General features: G+C 41.7%; 2 protein-coding genes across 2 annotated transcripts; one reads left to right on the forward strand and one right to left on the reverse strand.

Moving 5' to 3' along the window:
- Positions 1 to 633: 633 nt before the first annotated feature.
- LOC125232844 (testis-specific serine/threonine-protein kinase 2) lies at positions 634 to 2,219 on the forward strand. Its single transcript, XM_048138637.1, has one exon. The coding sequence runs from the start codon at positions 923 to 925 to the stop codon at positions 1,955 to 1,957; it is 1,035 nt and encodes a 344-aa protein (XP_047994594.1). The 5' UTR covers positions 634 to 922; the 3' UTR covers positions 1,958 to 2,219.
- A 1,760-nt stretch (positions 2,220 to 3,979) lies between these two features.
- On the reverse strand, positions 3,980 to 18,751 carry LOC125232861. The gene is made up of 4 exons (XM_048138663.1): positions 18,725 to 18,751; positions 17,899 to 18,005; positions 4,931 to 5,016; positions 3,980 to 4,630 (listed from the first exon to the last, which is right to left on the reverse strand). Exons 2-4 carry the CDS (start codon positions 17,984 to 17,986, stop codon positions 4,406 to 4,408), a joined length of 399 nt encoding a protein of 132 aa, XP_047994620.1. The 5' UTR covers positions 17,987 to 18,005; positions 18,725 to 18,751; the 3' UTR covers positions 3,980 to 4,405.
- Between the last annotated feature and the right edge of the window lie 197 nt (positions 18,752 to 18,948).

The following is an 18,948-nucleotide window of genomic DNA, read 5'->3' on the forward strand; positions in this document are numbered from 1 at the left end:
AAAAAAATCTTCGTTTGACGAAGTGACCCGTGCGGTTTAGGGCGATTTTGAGGACAAAAATCTTTATTATTTTTATTAGGTGATGGAGAAGCTTATAAAGAGATTTGAAAAGTGCGTTGTGACAGAGGAAGACTATATTAAAAAATAAAAATAAAATTGTAAAGATATGTAAGCCCCTTCTTTGTTAGGCCGGAAACTTTTGGACCGCACCTCGTACATCCCTATTTGCACATAATAAATGTCAAACAAGATTGATACCTGACTTCAAGGGAAGAAAATCCAAATTTCTCTATCTGCAGTATTATATCGGTTTTCGCGGTAGGGCCACTGAGCTACTATCCTGTGCTAGGTGATAGCACGTGATAGTGAACTGCATAATTCATAAGTACCTAACTACAGTACAGTCAGGTACCGTTAAGTACCCAGGTTCTAAAAAAAATACATTTTCGATATGAATAATTAGTACTAGTTACAAATTTAATAACATCTAGGTATACCCTTAGCGAAATATTTTAGATAAGTACGAGTACCTATACTTAATAACGTCGGCTTCAAATTAAACTTAACAAATGGTTAACAAACCTCTTTACAGTAAAAAGCGTCTGGTTTGAAAAAAGTCATTTCGATTTTAGAAACAAGAGAAAAAGTTATACATGTAGCAAAACGTCTTTTGTGATTTTTGCTAGTGGAAGCGTTATTTTTATCCAAATTTTTTGTGATGTCGTAATATTTGACTAAATCTTTTGCGTGGTTATATAATTATTTTTATTTATTTACTCTCTTTAATGAGAGGTGTGTCGAAAATTTGTACCAAGCGAAGAGCAAATATTTTGACAGGAGTGCCTAGAAACCTTGAGCATATCGTGAGTAGTGAGATGTCCAATGTATCCTAAACGGGTTAGGATAAAGTCGATAGAGCTCAATGGCTGAGCGCCTGAGCCCTCGAAGCTCTGAGGTAAACGCCCTAGAACAGCGAGGCTACCTCATCGGGAAGAAGATCGGGCAGGGGTCCTACGCCACCGTACACCTGGCCCAGTACTGCGATGCATCCAGTCCCAAGCGGATGCAGCTGGCATGCAAAATATTCGACAAGGAGAAAGCCCCTCGTGATTTTTTAGAAAAATTCTTCCCTCGCGAACTTGACATCCTGACTAAAATCGAGAATCCACACATCATTCAAGTACACAGTATTCTGCAGCGAGGGCCGAGAGTGTTTATCTTTATGCGCTACGCCGACAACGGCGATTTGTTGGATTTCATAAAGCGAAATGGCGTCGTACCCGAAAACCAGGCCAAATTGTGGTTCCGGCAGATGGCAAGTGGACTACAGTATCTACACAGCAAGAATATAGCGCATCGTGATCTTAAGTGTGAAAACATACTGTTGTCTAGGCGGTTCAATGTGAAACTGGCCGATTTCGGTTTCGCAAGATTTTGTACCGATGGGGACAATCGCCGCGTGCTCAGCCAGACCTACTGCGGCTCCGCCGCGTACGCGGCTCCGGAAGTGGTGAGTGGTACACCTTACAATCCCAAGCTCGCCGACGTGTGGTCCCTCGGAATAATTCTGTTCATCATGTTGAACGCGTCCATGCCTTTCGATGACTCCAACTTGCGCAAACTGTTGAAAGATCAGATGTCCCGCAACTGGGTGTTTAGATCTAGGATAAGGGACACGGTTTCGACGGCGTCGAAGTCTATCGTGCGTCACATTCTGGAGCCGGATATAACGCTGCGGCTGACGCTGGACCGGGTGTTGTCCCACGAGTGGACGCGGCCGCGCAAGGACCGCAGCGGCAGCATGGTGGGGCGGCTGGTGCAGTCGGCGCCGACCGCGCCGCCCTGCAAGCGCGAGCACGAGGAGGCGGGCACGTCGGCCGGCGTGCGCGTCTCGGGCGACCACAGCGAGTCCAAACGCGAGCGCCACGACGACATCAACGCGCGTTCTCGTAACTAGACTACCCATACTTGAAAATGACAACTTTGCTAACGTTGCTCCTGTCTTAACTTTTTTTATCCACACCACAGTTACAGTCAAAAGTTTCCTTACAACAATAGTTCAAAACTTACGGTTGAAATGACCGTAAAATATTGATCCTGCCCTTATAATCTATTGGATGTAAAAATCGAAAATTTACATTTTTACCTATATTTTTTTCTTATTGATGATCTTATTGTCGTCGATAAAGAAAATATTTATTTTATATTAAAGTATCCAAAACACACCTCTTTGTTTCACATTGCATTTTCTACAAGTAGAGTAGGTTATCTACTATGTAGCAATATAATTAATGAGGCATATTCTGATTATTAGAGTTGTTCCTATTTTGCTTAAACTACGATCTTCCTTTGTCCCATCCCATCCCTTATATTTTTTTATCCTTTGTCCTAATACCGTTGAGATTTTGTACGAAACCAGACGCGGCAACCGTTTCGATGGAGCCTCGCTGCGCGGGGCTCCAATTTTACACTGTTTGCCCTTCGGACATCTATAGGTACCTAACAAACCTAACCTAGCTACCTACTGCCTGGCCCTTGCTATCAGTAAGTCAATTGGGAAGAAAATTCCCAGTGGTTCAACTGGTAAAACTACGCGGTAAGACAGGGAATTAATAGCCTCATAATTCTCAACATCGCTCGTGCAGTGTGGATAAATACTTTGAGGGGTGAAAAAAAAACATAATTTGTTCGATGTTTAAACCAAATTTAATGAACCAGAATAATAAATGTATCGTGTAGATACCTTTTGATGAATATTAATATGTCGTAGAATTTATTGCCGTAGGCATAGACTATTTACGGTCAACTAATTTGAATCTTAGGCCACTCTTGACACCGTGGCATTGGCCATAGAAGTTCATTTTGACGTTGACTGTGAAAAGGTTCTACAGTGGCCTAGGATTCTAATTGGTTGACTGTACAAAGCGCCAAAGCCCTTAAGGCTTAACTACAGTCACCCCTCGGACACTGACGATCAAATATATGAAAGAGGCGCGTTCCTAGCACACAGTCTAAGCTCGTATAGGTGAACGCGTACTATGCTTGTAATGTGCGTGTGCGCGTTTTTGACAGGCGGTAACTGTGAGGCGGTGGGCGGCGCTTTCAGCGGGGAGCGGGAGTGGCCATACTGTAAGATAGTACTTTTTATTATACTGTGCTACAGTCGTTATCTAGCGGTGAGTACCAGAATATTCAGTACTCAACATTAGAACGAGAACTCTAATGTTCAGCAATTTTCAGCTACAGTCTAGCCACAAGTGTCGTCTTGTTTTCTCACACTTATTGATTTGAAAGGGATAACGTTACAACGTTGGGACTTTAATTTCTACTCTTTTTGGTCAGACTGTAATTGCAATCGCATTAACGGAACTTTATTTTGTAACTGCTTCCCCATGTAATTTATTTGTATATGTATTGTTGGGAATTTGTCCGTTGCTACCAGCGTGACACCTAATGTCGACTAGTAGGCAAATACCATTTACTCAGTACGTTTTGGTAGTAGGTCATAATTTTGCTATTAACCATTAGATGGCCACAGTTCAGCCTCTGATCGAGATACGTGCCGGTCAAGGGGATTCAATTGGCTACGCATGCTGTATGAACGTACAGTCAACCAATTGGGAACCCTAGGCAGAGTGCTACAACCATGTCAAAATGACAAGCAGTAAGAGATTTCTTACAATCTCATTAATAACGTCACTATATTTTTTTTAGAAGGTGCTCTTTGCACATTGACTGTCGGGATGTATCATATTGTGCGCTTGACAATGGTGTTCCCCACGCTTTTAGATTAGTATCTTTATGGGCCACCGCTGCTGGCTTCTGCCCCATGCATGCATGCCTTCCAAAGGTCCGGGATATACTCCTAAAATAGGTACCTACGACGTTAGTCAACCAATTTAGGGTCCCTCCACATCTGACGTCTCGCGAGCGTAGCGTCGGGCCAACTGCTACGCTCGCGAGACGCCAGAATATGTGGGGGACCCTTAAATCCTAGACCACGTAGAAGTAGAACCTTTTTTTCACAGTCTACGTCAAAAGTAACTTCTATGGCCTATAATGCACGGTGTCAATAAGACATGGTTCTAGAGTGGCCTATGGTTCAAATTGGTTTACCGTATAAAAGGCTGATAGGTAGATGATGAAACTAAGTGATGTGCAAGTTGCGGAAACTTTCCAAAAAAAAATCATAGGTAAGTTTCTTGAAAAATTCACGAAAATTTCACGAAAACTAAAGGTAATTTAAATATATGAAATGGAAAGATTCCATCCATACAATTGTCCATAAAAAGTATGGAAAGTTTCCGAAGTTTTTCCTATTTATGTAAAAATTTCTGAATTTTGGAAACTTTCCGTCAGCACATCAATAAATGAAACTGATGAGATGAAATACATTTTAACCTCGTTAACTCTTTACTTCATGGCTCTGAGAGGATTCACCTCCCTGAACCGTTTTATCGGAAGGTAGAATGGGAAGAGCTTCGGCATGAATTTTGAATGTGCTGTATGTTATTTGCATGAAGGAGTAAATGATAGAAACGGTTTGAGTATCCCAATCGTAATCGACTTTCGGCGGGCTGAGTGCCCACACCGTTACTCTGACGTATGAAATCTCTGCATCTTGCGGCTCCTAGAAACATTTCAAGTAATTTTTAAACGATTATTATAAGGCACTTATCAGTATTTAGAAGAATTCAAAAACTACAAATAATATATAGCCATCAACGCCAAATCTAAATAAATAAGTTTCAGGTGAATTACACTGGATTAGTAGCAACTGGACTAAAACGCATTTTTCGTTTTATCTTAACTTTAAAGCGATATCGATGGAGCCCCACTCACGCGAGGCTCCTATACTGTGCACTTTGGCCTTCGCCCATTTGAAGATACGTAACGAACCCAAAGACTATGCGATTATATATATACTTACGGGAATCTGATAGAAATTTCGATATGAGAATATTTGAATAGTGCCCTCCTTTTCATAACATTGAAAAGAGTTACTCTCCTTTTTACCTGAAAGACAAGTTTTTATAAATTTAATATAAATAAATTAAGCTAATATACGTCCCACTTCTGGGCACAGGCTTCCTGACATTCATAAGAGGGCTTGGGCCACGCTTGGGCTATAGTCTCCACGCTAGCCAAATGCGGATTGGGACTTCACGAAAATATCGTGAGGAAACCTGAATATCGCGATATTCAGGTTTCCTCGCGATATTTTCCTTCACCGATAAGCTAGTTATAAATATTAAATTATATTTCGTAAGGTCAATATACGGATAAGTGTGTGATAAGGAGAAGTGTGTCTGGCCTCCACATTAATTTTGACCTGTTTAAATAATGATATAATTAGTAGATATTTTTCTAGCACGAACGAAGTGACACTAGTGACTTCCTTCCGATATCTAGTTCATCGATAACTTACATTATATATAATATGTCATTAATTATTGCAGTGGCACTGGATCTTGAGTAGTTTAATGTGCTCTGCCTACCCCGTTTAGGGAATACAGGCTTGAATTTAGGTGTATATAACATTAATGTTTTATACAAATGTCGCATGTTTGAAAATAAATGGACAATAATAATAAAACGAACCATATTTAATAGTTTACATGTTCTTAAATTATTTTCTAAGATTTTAGATGTCTTTTCCATCACGGAACAATGGTATTCCGGACCTTTGGGAGGCGTGCGCGGGGCCGAAGCCAACACGTAGAGGCCCTTTCGACACTTTATTGAAATGTAAGGGGTACACCGAGCGGATGTTGCCCTTGCCCGTATCATGGGACACACGCAGCGGCAACACCCGCCAGGGTGTAAGGACTATTATTTTAGATCCCCCGCGCGCGGCTGACAACACAACACGTATTATTTGTTAACTCCCCTTTTATAAACGTTTACTATGGGTTAATTCGCGTATCTGGACTTTAAAATTATTTCAAAACGAAGCTTAGACTCTGTGCAACACAAGTGTAATATTTTTCGCATTATAGATCAAGTGGTTTGGATACATTCACAGTGTTAATAAACAGTTACGAAACAGTATTTATTATTTTTCGCGTAGTGACGGTCGCCGGCCGGCCGCTCCGCGATAAGCGATAACACTTGCTCGACGGGCAAGCTGCCCTCGTACCACGATACTCTCGTTTGGAAACGCGCTGTCGCTTAGTTGTCGAATCGTTACTTGGTACAGGAAACATGATCTGCTTCGGGTGTCAAGAAAAACTGGGACAGGGCGATGAGGTGATCGAGTGTACCTCAAAAGGATGCAAACAAACTTTCTGCACTGTCTGTATAAATACGGTACGCTTGACACAAAGTGAAGTAATTACCTGGATCTGCCCCGACTGCTCTGCTAAAGCGAAGAAGGGAGGCGATAACTCGTCTACGCCGGTTCGTAACTATACAGAGAATGTAACTATGCGCAAGAAGACACTTCAGACACTACAACAATCATTCCCAGTGGACCCCCACGTTTCAAATGCTGGCGACGCAGCTGCCGCTAGCGCCGATGTCGTACCGCAGACACAGTCACTAGTCTCAGAAATGAGACTCCTGCGTGCGAGCGCAAATGAAATGTTGGACTCTTTCAAACTTCGCCTTGACCAATTATGTGAAAAAATTGAGACACTTGACTCTAGAGTGAAATCTCTAGAAAAGCTAGAGAGTGAGAATATTATATTGACCGCTAAAATCTCTGAGCTGGAAAACCAGCTCGAATCACAGGCTCAGGCATGTTTAAGGAATGAGATCGATATACTGGGTGTTGAAGAGCTGCCCAATGAAAGCCCCTATCACCTGGTGCTGAGCACGGCGACAAAGCTTGGAGTCGAGCTTAGGAACTCTGACTTGGCACATGTGTCCCGAGTTGGCCCCAAGCGCCAGGGCAGTTCAAGCGGCGACGAGGACTCCGCACGCCGCATTCAGAGGCCCTTGGCCGTGGCTTTTGTCAATAAAGCCAAAAGAGATGAGTTTCTGAAAAAGGCTAGAGCTCGCCGTAGTATAAAGAGTAATGACATAGTCGGATCAAATGGACCTGACTCACTACTATATGTAAACGAACGACTCACCAGCTCCAACCGCCGGTTATTTCGCAGTTCCAGAGCCTTCGCCACCGAACATAGATACAAATACTGCTGGGTGCACAACGGCGCGATTTTTGTCAGGAAACAGGACGCCAAATCCGGAAGCCCTGCGATTCGTATTAAATCGGACAACGATCTCCTCAAACTATCAAATGCCCAGTGCAAGCCCACGGCGGACCAGCGCTGCTCGGAAGGCAACGACTCGCCGTCCTGATTTTTCGCTCTTTCTATTACTGTTTTATTGTACTTCACTCTGTTCTCTGATTAAGTTGTCCACTTTTACTATTGTAACATTTGAAACACAGTACAAACATACGCTTACACTGACACACTTACACACTTCCATTAACGCACCTACCTATAATTATAACAGAAGGATACACCCTCTTGGGCACAAGTACAAATCTCAGTATATGGCATTTAAAAAGTTCACGTTACCATTGTCTTACTCATTTTTTATCTTACCCTGGATACCCTAAATCTATTAGATGACATAGACAAATCTTTTGAGATAAAATGCCACTCTATTTCAAATCCAGAAAACTGTGCCCAAATAATATCTAAGTATCCTTTGAAAATCCTAAGCCTGAACATTAGGAGCATAAATAAAAATTTCGATAGCTTTCTGGTGCTGCATGAAAGGCTAAATATAGAGTTCGATGTAATTTTGTTTAGTGAATGCTGGATCAATGAAAACTCGACGATTTGCCAACTAAATAACTATGTTTCTTACAGCTCCAAAAAGTTTATAAATAAGTCCGGGGGAGTAACTGTTTATGTTAATAAAAAGTGGTCCCCGATTTTTTCAGAGTTAAATGTAATCGATGCAAACTGTGTGCTGGTAAAAGTGCCCAACGCCTTCTGTGTTGTAGGTATATATAGATCACCGAGTTTTCATAACGTGGACGCTTTTACTTGCTCGCTTGACGAAGCTTTGAAATCTATCGATTCTTCCCCTGCCTTGTTCTCGCGGGTGACCTCAATATCGATATCCTAGACTCATCATCTACCTATGCTCAATCCTCAGAGTATCTTTGTTCCTTGGCGGAAAATGGTTTAGTCCCTTGCATAAACGGTGTCACACACCATAAGTCTTGTCTGGATCACATCTTTGTCCCAGCACAAAGCCAAGCGGAGTCAATTATCTGTACAGCTGATGTCACGGATCATGATATTACTATGGTGGGAATTTCTCTTTCTCTCGAGAAGCCAAGCAAAGCAGAGCGTGTAAAAATTATTACTGATTATGCTTCTCTCAGGGCAGAGTTAGGATCCACAGACTGGTCGCCCATCTTGTACAGCACTAATCTCGAAACTGCCACGGATCTCTTCTCTGACCTGATTGAGGATGCGGTTTCTAAATGTTCAAAAACTGTGAAGCTTGGCCGCTCCATGTACACTATCCAGCCATGGATGACTCCTGGCCTGTTAAGATGTTCGAGACACAGGGACAAATTGCATAAAGAGTTTCGTAAAGATCCAAAAAATGAATTTAAAAAATTAGTATATACGCGATATAGGAATTTTTACATCTCTTTGTTGCGAAAGTTAAAAGCAGAGTATGATAAAAATGATCTGATACAAAATAAAGATATGCCCCGGAAGCTTTGGAAATCGATAAATCGTATTATACACAAAACATCTAAACCATCGTGCACAACTGATCTTTTGAATTCTGGAAGCTCTCCTGAGGAGGCTCTAAACAAATGTAATGAATACTACTCGACAGTCGGTTCCAACCTTGCTAGCTCTATTCTGAAAAAAATAAACGAAACGCAAGAGTCTCTAACCAGGAAAGTTGTCTGCAAGAGCGCTATTCCACACTCATTTTATATTAGCCCCGTCACTCCTCAGGAGATACTAAGCATTATAAAAACTCTTGACGCCCATAAGGCAACTGACTCTAGTTCTTTAAACAATAGACTTCTTAGGGAGGTGGGTGACGAAATTGTAGTACCTCTTGCAGCCATTTTTAACCTCAGCATCACCTCAGGATGTTTCCCCCAAAACTGGAAAATTGCTACAGTCATCCCAATACATAAAGGTGGATCTTCTCTTGTTCCAAATAATTTTAGGCCTATTTCGCTTTTGGGTACTTTTTCTAAATTGCTCGAACGTGTCGTAAACAAAAGGCTGATCGATTACCTAGAGCAGAACAGACTTCTTTCCGAGTACCAGTTCGGTTTCCGAAAAGGAAAGTCAACTGAGGATGCGGTAACTATGTTGATAGATACAGCTGTATCTCATCTGGATGAGGGTCGACACTGCATCGGAGTGTTCTTGGATTTAGCCAAAGCATTCGACACTGTTTCCATTCCCTTGCTTCTCAAAAAGTTGGAATCCTTTGGTATTCGCGGTGTTGCCCTAGACTGGTTTACCAGCTACCTATCGCGTAGGAGCCAGCTCGTCAAAATTGGAAATGCATGTAGCAACTTGAGACCCGTGTCATTTGGCGTACCACAGGGAAGTATCCTAGGTCCTACACTGTTCATTGTTTACATGAATGACATTATGTCACTCAAAATAGATAAAAGTAAAGCCCTGTGTTACGCCGATGACACCGCACTGCTGTTCTATGGCGGCTCTTGGCAAGAGGCATGCGATGCGGCTACTTCAGGTCTGCAAAAAGTTACAAACTGGCTAAACCAAAATCTTTTAACTATAATAATAATAATAATAATATAATATAATAATAATAGTTCTTTATTTACAGGTAAATACCCATTTCAAATAATCCAGTACAATGTCAAAAAAACAAAAGTAAATAAAAATAAAAATAATTAAAACTTAAAATACAATAATGCCTAAAAAATTAGGCAGTCACAGCCTAGGAGTCACTTCCTATTCCTGTCGTGGTGGACGGCTACCCAGTACTTATATATTGGGTTGTCCAAGTGCTCGGCCAGCTCACGGAGAATACTGTTGTCAGACGTTCTTAAGCGGCTCCAGAACGAAGCGACGCGGGAACGAATGATCGCAAAAAAATCAGGGACTTCGGCCTGTGCAAACATGGTTGACGCGCTACAGCATCTTGGAAGTTTCATTAGAATACGGTATGCGTCATTATACTGGACTCTAATTTTACTCATCGCACGTCGTGTGAATCTGCTCCAGAGTTGACATGTGTAGAAGCATAAACAATATGCCCTAAACAATGTCACCTTCACTTCATCACTACAACGCGCGAATCTTCGCGCAAGCATGTTGCATCGCACAGCCAAAGCCCTGCGCTCCCGCTCAATGTCGTCGTCATCAAGTAAACCCTCCGTGAGCATATGTCCGAGATACTTGAACCCTTTCACTCTTTCCACTTGTGCTTGCTCAAGATACACTGGCGGGACATTCGTCGGACCTCTCCCTGACTTAAAAACCATCATTTTTGTTTTAAGTACGTTATACTTTAGACCGTGGCTATGAGCATATTGCTCACACACTGCCAAAAGTTTTCTTAAACCCCTGATTGATGGGCTGAGAAGCACCATGTCATCGGCGTAGCTAAAATTATTCATGCATGTAGTGCCAATATGGCAGCCCACTCTGGTACTTCTCAGCTCAACAATCAGCTCGTTTACGTATATACTAAAGAGGTCCGGCGAAGTCAAGCCTCCCTGGCGTACTCCACACTCTAATCTATATTCATTAGAGGTTGTGTCGCCCCATCTTACACAGTTTGTTTGGTTCTCGTACCAATATCTCAACAGACTCACGATTTTCGAAGGAACATTAGACTTTGAGAGTTTGTCCCATAGCAACTTTAAGTTAACTAGGTCAAAAGCTCGACTTAAATCTAGAAAACAAGCGTATACTGAGGATTCCCTTGCCACATAGTAATTAACTGTACTCTTAAGGCTGAAAATCGCTGAATCTGTTGAGAGGCCGGGACGAAAACCAAACTGGGCATCATCTATGCACATATTGCGCTTCAATTCTGGGTGTATTAGCCTTTCAAGTATCTTACCTAGAATTGTACCTAAGGATATCGGTCTGTAATTTTTGATACTTGAAAGATCACCTGTTCTATTTTTTGGCACTGGAACCACCACGGTCTTAACAAGTTTCTCAGGTAGGTACCCAAATTTAAGACAATGATTGTACAAATCAGCTAATAATCCAAATACTCTGTCACCGGCGTAAAGTATATGCTCTACACTCAACCCGTCAAAACCCGGAGACTTACCTCGCTTCATTTGTCTGACAACCTTGGCTACATCCTCGGCACTGAAGTGAATGCAGTCTGCAGTCTCCGAGTCTGGACGCCGCGACAGAGTCTCGAAGTGAGGCTCAGCACCCGCAGGGAGTGACTTGACACCAAAGTGTTGTGAGAACAACTCGGCAATCTCCTTTGCATCGTGTACGCCTTCGATACTGACCGGAACACTAGTTTTAGGATTAAGTTTTTTTGTATCCTTCCAGAACTTGGAGAAGTTCTTATCAGCTCGATGGGTGGCTAGAATGTCCATACGAATAGTGTCCTCGTTGTTCTGACACCACCTTAGTTTATTCTTAAAAACCTTTCGACTGTGGATCATTTGGTCAAACGTGTCCCCAATAAGCGGTCTCCCACTAATGTCCCAACAACTGAGACACCGTTTGGCCCACTCGTGACTTTCTCTCACGTGGTAGTTCCAGCCCAAAACCTTTTGAACTGGTTTCCGTTCACCGCGACAGGCATTTATACTAGATGCTGCTGCTTTTTGCAGCGCGGTTATGATTCTGTCATAGAATATATCAATCTGATACCGATGTTTCATGCATAAAACTTGCTGACAATCTTCACAATAGTTGCCGTGACTATTCAACTTAATTAGTCTTAACCTAGTATCACAGTGCTTAGCGTACGTATTAATATGATTTAAGTCTCTTGTGCCCCATCGGACTCCACTTAGCACATTTGGTGTTCTGTCCACTTCCTTTTTATTGCTAATCCCACTCATCTCACACACAACAGACATTGGAAAGTGGTCGGACCAGTAAACACCGTAGTCGACCTGCACGGCTGTAATAGTGTCCCGCGCCGCCTGTGTCGTGACACAGTGATCAAGCCACCGTCTGGAGAAGTGAGCATCACTCACAAAGGTGTAGGTACCCCCAGTTAGCAGTTCCATATCCGCGCAGACCAGTGAGTGATCAGCACAGAAAGCCTGGAGCTCCAACCCAAACCTGGTGCCGGGGTGCGCATTGTAGTCGCCCAGAACATAGGCCGCTTCTGCATCGCTGTCGGTTATTGTGGCCGCTACGTTCGCGAGACAGTCGGTGAAATCCGTTAGATTTTCTGCGTTGTCGACCGGTAAATACACACTAAAGACAAGAATGTGACAGCCATCCAAACTAATTTGTACTCCTGCCACCCTATCTCCAGTGCAATCCACAACAGATACGTTCGGAAACTTAGATTTTCTCCACAGTAGCGCTAAGCCTCCGTATGGGCGACCTACTAGAACGCCTTTCGACGTATCTACTGACGATTTGGCGTGGCATGCAAACTCATCACTTATCTCGTTAACAAAGCCAAGGTCATGGGGAAGTAGCCACGTCTCTTGCAGAGCTACGATATCCGCCTTCTTACATAGCTCCCTGACCTGTTCTACCGATCTTCTTATCGACTTACAATTGAACGTAACCATTATAATAGGACATTTGGGTGTACTATTCATTGCGGGGTTGGTTTGTATCGTTGCGTACGTATTTTTCTCGGTAGCGGCGGTAGACTAGCCCAGAAGGCCAAAAGCCGGTCTCCATCATATTGCCCAATTTCCCACTGCTTACAGTGACTTTAAATGAGTTAAAAGTAGTCTCACGGAAGGCTTTTAAAAGTTCAACTTTAACAAAATCTTGTCCACTGTCGCGAATGTGTTCCTGGATGTCTTCTACGGTTACAGTTTTCTTCGCCCGGGACACATAAATATGGCAAAGTGATTCGGCAACCTGAATACGGCTATTTGTTACCATTGAACCTCGCATGTTTACAGACTTATTTTTACGTTTCTTATACGTTACTTCTTTAAAGCCACTTTTGTCTTCATTCGAGCTCGCTTGCGTGTCCATAGCCGGGTATGTACACGAAGCGGTCCCGCTATTAACAATCGTGTCGTCAGGGCGCACACGGTTGAGTTTTGCTTGACTTCGCCGCTGCCGTTTAGACTGGTTCGCTGCCATATCGCGATAAGACGGTGTCTGCGTTGAACTAGCATCGGCTGGTCGTTGCGCGGTCTCGTTCATAGGCGGAAGCGGAAGAGGCTCAGTGGTCATACCCGGAGTATGGGAATGTGTCGGTTCACTCTGCCTTCTTCGAGTTTCTGAATCGAATGAAGAACGTAAGTCCATCATTTCACTATTCATTTTTTGCTGTAAATTTGCTAGTTCGGTTTTAATAGTAGACATGTCCTTTAAAAGACGTGTCACATCCACATGGTCGAATGTAACTGGTGGTAACCTGTTTAAATCTTTCGCAACAAATATTGGCTGGTTGTCTGGGTCAATCTCTTCCAGAACCGATATCACGTCGCTAATGTTCTTTTTCTTCTTATCTTCACCCTTTCGACTGACGTTTTTCAAGTTACCTCCGCAAGCGTTATAAAGGACATTCTTGCCCTCTACAATTTCCGCGTCCGTGAAATTTGATGCACATATTTGTGTAATGCTTAGTTTATCCAGGACATCAATTTTGTTTTGAACAAAAGCCAGGAACTCGTTAATTATTACACTCGCCATCACTTATCACTTGGACCACACGGCTTAGATATCATTGCATGCACGCATGATGAACGTCCGACTGGCATAACGATGCGCCAGGCACTGGTCTCAACTCAGCTAAAACTCAGTTCCTCTGCTTTCATAAGACCGCTTCATCTCGCCCACCGACCCAAATTAAATGCCTTAAAATACACGAATCAAGTTGTATGCCCTCATCTATGACGACTGTATCGGAGTGTTCGTGCGATAGCATTCGTAGGGTTAGTTCTCTCAAGTACTTGGGCGTTGTACTGGACGAAAATCTAAATTTTAAAATGCACATTACAGCTACATCAAACCGAGTGCGTAAATTCATTTACACAATGAAGTTTTTAAGAAATTGTGCAAACGAGAATCTGTTGAGACTGGTTTATTTTGCCCTATGCCAATCAATCATAAATTATTGCATCTTGGCATGGGGTGGCTGTGCAAAATCGATTCTCATGCCTCTGGAAAGAGCTCAAAGAGCGGTGCTAAAGGTTGCTCTTCGTAAACACCGACGCTATCCTACTATAGACCTTTATAAGCAGGCGAATGTCTTGAGCGTCCGAAGATTATTTCTGTTCCGTGCTTCCATTCGTATGCATCAAAATGTATTACAACACTCATCTTACCCTGACCTGCTAAAGAAACGAGTGTTTAAAGTTCCCATCCCTTCTGTAAAAACTGCATTTGCTAAACGTTTTAAGCTATTTATTCTTCCTCATGTTTATAATAATATATTAAAAATATGTGACATAAAACTCCACAAGATTACTATGGCTAAAACCCTATTACGAGAGCTCCTATTATCCATGAACTATGATCAGGCTGAAGAGGTCTTAAAATGGATGACCTAGTATCCTTCTGTTTCTGTTGTTTCTGTTATTTATTTATTTATTTTTTACACTCACACTTATACACTGCACATTTACACAAAATCAACACTCATTTATTATTATAGGTAATGCATGCTTAGAGATTGTAGCCTAAAGTCTAAAAATCGTACACAAATGTATTAATTAGCTTTTATAAAATTGTATATATAGTCCCAAATTGTTAGATTTTGTTACATTTAGCATTTCATTTTTGATTTTCCTTTTTAATGTATGTCAATAGCCGAATCATTTTTGTTAAACTATCTTAAGTAACCGGACTTCCGCGAAACAGGCTTTGCCTAGTGTGGAAGTCACAGTAAATGATAAAATTGTAGCTATTCCTTTTCTTGGTAAATAAATTATTCTTATTCTTATTCTTATTCTTATTTTGAGAGTTAATGGAATCTAAAATGAACTGGTCTATTTTGATGAAAGTGATGGACTAAATACTGGGCTATGTATAAAAAACCGGACGCCTGCCTAATAAAACGGTATCCAATTTTATTTCCGGCAGACGGTGACTCGTCCCCACAAGATGGGCCCCCACAAAAAGCGACATCCAAGATGGCTCAAGGGCAACACCGGTGTCAGAACTCAAGGGTGTCGAGAGGTGTACACCGCTTTCTGCCCAGTGGCTGTTAAGCCACTGTACCAACTCGCGTCTTATGCAAATTTTCACTTCCACCCCTGGGGCATGTAGCCCTAACGACTCCACTCTGGACGGCCAGCCAAGGCAAGCCAGAGGTAGAGAGTACTGTCCCACCCACCCGCCTTACGGGTAACAGAACCCAGGAGCACTCGGGTACGTGGGGTCGCTGTTCCCCAACAGCTCGCCACAAGCTGCCCTGCGTTGACTGATTGCACTGGTAAAACCAATGGGCGATGGGGTCGTCACATCCCTACACCATAAGATTTTAGATGTTATTATTAGGGGTAATTATTAAACTTATATAAGGCTATTTTATCGATAAAAGGATTGTCGATGTTTTTATTTTGTCAAGCACATAGAACGTGACGTTAGTGCCAGAAAAATAACTAGGTAGATCAATGTTTATTAAGAGTTCAATACGTTTACTAACTTAATCGTGTTTAGCAAGTATACTCTGTCAAACAAGTCTGTAGGTAAATAAGAACAAAGACAACTATAGGTATCCTTTTCTCTTTCCCTAAAGAAAAGGATGCATATAGTTTTCTTTGTTCTTATTTACTGTTCTTGTTCTTGTTTGACAGAGTATAGCAAAAGTATGAACTTGCAAAACCACCAGCGACAAAGAGTAAAACGGTCAAATTTGAAGGCCAGACACACTTCTCTTTATGACACACTTACCCGTATTGACCAGGGTATTGACCTTATGTAAATAGGCTACTTGCCTCCTAGTCAAATCAGCTTCTTTTTAAGAACTGTCAAAACGAATTTTAAAGTCTTGCTAAAGGTGGTTTTCCACCGGCAGGGTGTGAATGGGCAGAGCGGGGAGGGAATAGAAATCGCCCGGACCGTTTTCCACTAAAAATTGCCATTAATAGCCATCGCGGGCCTGCGCGAGCCCGCGCGAGCCCGCGCGTGCCTGCGCGTGCCTGCCGCAGATTGTAGGTTTCATACGATACTCGAACTCGATGTCGAAAGCAATACGGTACATTTTTACACTAATAAATATCTCAATTCAAGTCTCGCACATCCTCTTCAATCCGCGCCTCGCCATGTCTCGTCGCGCTCTGCCGGTAGAATATCCACCTTCGAGTTAATTTATACTCTAAATAGAAAGCAATACGTTTAATTTTTACACCAACTAATATTTCAATTCACGTCCCGCACATCCACGTCAATCCACTCCTCTCCACGCTAAGCCACTTTTCGTCTCGCTCTGCCGGTGGGAAACTAACATCAGAGTTAATTTATACTTTAAGTCGGAAGCAATACAGTTCATTTTTACACTAACAAATATCTCAATTAAAGTCCCGCATATCCAAGTCAATCTTTACCATATCCACCAAAGATGCGCTGGGCGAGAATTTAAAATTCGCCATAGAAATTTCAATTCCCTCTCCGCTCTGCCCATTCACGCTCTAGTCTCCCGGTGGAAAACCACCTTAATATCAAAGAGGATCGAGTATTAAAGAGAGTTAATGTCGAAGTAAAATGTGTACTCACAGTGCATAGACCGCCATCTCTTGACACAGGCTTAAAACTTTTGAACCTCGGTTTTGACAATTGGGCGCATATTCTTAGCTTGATATGTGTTAAAATGTCAACTATTAATATTAGCGCCATCTAGCTGAGCGTACCCCAAAGGTATAATGCCATCTAGGCAACCGTACCTTTTTCTGTATGGTACCAAAGACATAATACTCGATCCTCTTTGATGGTACTGAGGTACGTTTTTTTTTAGACTTTATCTGTCTATGTATACCGAGTTATATGTATATATCTTTGCTAATATGGAATTAATATGAAATCGAATTGAGTGAGTTCACGGTTAACTCAGTGACATTAATGACATTATATATTTCTACCTGACATTAAATAGAAATAGGGTTTTAAAATAACTTCTATCCATGTTTTTCTTATAAGCATTTTATCTGATGCTTTATTTCGTGCATGGTATAAAATATTTTATTTTAAGTACAGTCAAGTTCCCTATTCCGAAATCTCATTGGCACGAGCCAGGATTTGAACCCGCGACTTCCGGATTGAATGTCCGGCGTAATATCCACTCGACCACCACTGTTTAGAATATCTGTGAGATTATATTTTCATTTCTTCACATAAGTAACTCACGTAGGGGTAGGGACAAGCTTGGCCTTGGCTTGTTTACTTTAGTCATAAATTAAATATAACAAGATCATACCAATACCAATCATACCATCCCATACATTAAAATGCGACCGCCTACGAACGCGCTTACACTCCACCACATAGATGGCGCCACAAAAAATGCCTTGTTGCCACCGATTATTTGTAGATCGGCATTAAGTGTCAATTCCGAGCAGTAAATCTATGTTAAAAGTGACACTTAACGCCATCCACAAGTATAATCGAAAGCTACAAGACATTTTTTTGTGGCGCCATCTATGTGTGGTGGAGTGTAAGCGCGGTCTTAGGCGGTCGCATTTTAATGTATGGGATGGTATGATCTTGTTATATATAATTTATGCTTTAGTATACCTGCATCTTTTCGGAGCAAGTGTGATAAAAACAGATAATGATAATCTAGACTCACCAAAATAGTAGTCCCATTGGATAGCAGTCACATAATTCACAATTAAAAGCAAACCCAGCACCGGTGTTAGCAAATCTCTCGATCCCATTTTGCTAAGACGTGGTGGGCTAAATGAGAAATAAGTGTTTATCTAAATTGTCTTTTGGTACAAAGTAATATATCGCTGACTGTACTTTTTTTCTAGATGCAACTAATACTACAGCACAGTATAATAAAGAGTAGGTACTATCGTACACTATGGCCATACCCGCTCACCTCTGAAAGTGCCGCCCACCCTCTTTAGGTTACCTCACAGTTACCGCCTGTCAAAAACGCGAATAGTCGACCTGTCATATTTCACTCATACAAGCATAGTACGCGTTCACCTACACGAGCTTAGACTGTGTGCTAGGAACGCGCCTCTTTCATATATATTTGATCGCCAGTCTCCGAGGTGTGACTACAGGAAGCAAGCTAGTGTACAAATTCACTTTATAGCTTTATTGTAGTTTCATCTCTGCGTTAATGAATCAACTGGACATGGACAAGACACTTTGTATATGAAGAAGATAGATTATCAAGATTTTTTATAACTCCCTCGGGAAAAACGTTCTTCTCAAACTCCCGCTATGGCTGCCTGCAAAAGCACACTTACTGAGCAAGTGTAATTAAAAATTCCTAGGGTGCGTTGGGGTAATTTTATAAGTCGTCTAATTTCGAAAGTCAGATAAAAACAGATAAAAATCACCATTATTTCCATCATATCAAGATTGCTTCGAAATTACCCGAGCATTTCTGTGCTTCGAAATTACCCCAATGCACCCTAATAATATAGACCAATACTTACAGAATAGTACAAGGGCGATAGACGTCTAAAAGTCATTATAATGGGTAGATCAGTAATTTATAGTAGAACTAAGATTAGCCATCCTAATTAAAAACACCATTTAAAATACGCCGTGACATTATACATATTGTAAACGCACGTGAATGTTTAATTACTTGCAGGTAATTACATGGATGCTAATATTATTGTATTTATTAACCATACTAATATTATAAATGGGAAAG

The sequence above is a fragment of the Leguminivora glycinivorella genome, chromosome 13, assembly GCF_023078275.1.
Source record: "Leguminivora glycinivorella isolate SPB_JAAS2020 chromosome 13, LegGlyc_1.1, whole genome shotgun sequence".
In the NCBI taxonomy this organism is placed as follows: domain Eukaryota; kingdom Metazoa; phylum Arthropoda; class Insecta; order Lepidoptera; family Tortricidae; genus Leguminivora; species Leguminivora glycinivorella.